General features: G+C 68.9%; 1 protein-coding gene across 1 annotated transcript in view; it reads right to left on the bottom strand.

Moving 5' to 3' along the window:
* The window catches only part of RCOR1 (REST corepressor 1), an 82,770-nt gene extending 82,322 nt beyond the window's left edge, over positions 1-448 (bottom strand). The window contains exons 1-2 of the mRNA XM_042867332.1: positions 216-448; positions 83-142 (exon numbers count right to left, since the gene is read on the bottom strand). Of these exons, the coding sequence (XP_042723266.1) occupies positions 83-142; positions 216-405 (250 nt within the window). The 5' untranslated portion in view covers positions 406-448. The remainder of the gene's footprint in view (positions 1-82; positions 143-215) is intronic.
* Positions 449-1,860: the final 1,412 nt, after the last annotated feature.

The raw sequence follows: 1,860 nt of genomic DNA, 5'->3' as shown, positions 1-1,860 counted from the left end.
GGGGGGGGGGGGGGAACCACGCGGGGACACCGGGGGCTGCCACCCGCCCGCCCTCGCCCAAGTTCCGCCCCCAACGACTCACCGGGGTCGAACTCGGGGACCACCGCCTGGTACTGCGGGCCGACCCTCATGCCGCCGCCGGCTGCGGAGCAGAGAGAGCGTTACCGCGTGCGCCGCGCCCGCCGCCCGCCGCCCGCCAGCCCCGCCGCGCTCACCGTGCTCTTCATCGCTGGAGGAGCCCGAGCTGCCCTCCTCCCAGGAGTTGCTGCTGCTGTTCCCGTTGGGGGCAGCAGCCAAACTTTTGTTATTCCCGTTATTGTTATGATTCGCGCCGGCGGAGGTATTGTTATTCCTGCCCCGCCGCTTCCCCGACACCTCCGGGCCCTTCTCGATCATGGCTGGCATTTGGGGTGGGGGGAAGGAGAACAACGCGGGGGGAGGAGAGGGAAGGGGGTGGGGGGGGAAAGGAGTTTAAAAACTGAGGGAGGCGGCGAGCCGGGCCGGGGGGAGGCGCCGCGTGCGGGCGGGCGGGGCGGGCGGCAGCGGGCGGGCGGGAGCCGGGGCGGCGGCGCTACATCCCCCGCCGCGATCGCCCCGAACTTTGAGGCTCATCCCAGCCCTGCGCTGGGACTCCGTTCAACCTGCGTTGCTAGCCCGTCTCTAGGCCCCGCCCACCCGTGCTCCCATTGGCTCAACCTACATTTTGGGAGGCCATCCCGTTCTCTCATTGGCTGTCGCCCGCCGTCCATCGCCAAGGACCGGCGCTTCCGTTTGTGAGGTTAGGTGGAGGCGTAGCGCCGGGCCGGGCGCCGTGCGGGATCTCTCCGCCCGCGAGTGCCTCTGGGCTGAGGGCTCCTCACAGAGCGCGGCGGGGGCGCGGGCGGGCTGGTCGCCGCACGGCGCGGCCCGCAGGGAATGCCAGAGGCCGCGGGGCCGCCGCCGGCTCGGCCCGGGAGAAGGGCGCAAAGGGACTACTTTCCCCCTCCCCCCTCTCCCCCCGCGGCGGAAGGTTACGCGTGGTTTGAATGGGTTCTATACAAAGCCCCCGGTGCCAGGGCTGGGGGATACGGGTCGCTGAGGGCACGGGTTCGCCTGCGGGGCTTTGCGGGATGACTGCTGCTCCGGGGGGAGTGGAGCACCTCAGCGGTGTGCTGAGGGAGCCTCGAGGAAACATGGAGCGGCTGAGGGCAGGAAGCAACTTTTGGGGAGAGCCGCCAGGGCGGGGCACCGGGGTCACCTGACGGAGCGGGGCGGTACCGCGGGCGCCCCCTGGCGGCAGGGCGGGTAGCGGCGCAGCGTGCGATGAGACGGGTCCGGCCGAGGCTCGTAGCAACGGCCGGCAGCCCGGCCTCTCTTCCCATCAGGAGCCTTAAAGCTCGTCTCGGGGCCCGCACCCCATTCCCCCCACGTTCCCGTTGTGCTAACGAGGCCCCGCTGCGCCTGGCAGAGCCCAGCAGCCCGTGGCCTGGGAGCCCGGTGGGACATGGGGGATCGGGGCTGCCGCGAAGTGCCGTCCCGGAGCCGCACGTGAGGCTGTGGTGCTGTTGGGCCGCTCACGTGATGCTCCCAAAAATTGGGAGGGAGCCCACGCGAGGCAGCGGAACGAGCAGCCTCAGTGCCCGCTTTGTCCTCTCCTCCTTCCCTGAGCCGCCTATTGAGGCGCCCCATGCGCTCTGAGCAGCGTTGCCGGGGACCCGGGGCCGTCCCGGCATTGGGCGCAGCGCACCAACTGCGGGCAGCGCTGGGCCGAGGTGAAACAATACATAATCGTGTAAAGCAGCTTGCGGGGCGTGCCTTTTATTTGGATTTTAACTTCTGTGGCAAGTTGTTGTTTTTTTTTTTTTTTTTTTTTTTAATTAT

Source organism: Lagopus leucura, unplaced genomic scaffold, assembly GCF_019238085.1.
Source record: "Lagopus leucura isolate 7727_CA_CO unplaced genomic scaffold, USGS_WTPT01 Super-Scaffold_1, whole genome shotgun sequence".
Classification (NCBI taxonomy): domain Eukaryota; kingdom Metazoa; phylum Chordata; class Aves; order Galliformes; family Phasianidae; genus Lagopus; species Lagopus leucura.
The sequence above is the reverse complement of the archived record's forward strand: the minus strand, read 5'-3'. Positions and strand labels throughout refer to the sequence as shown.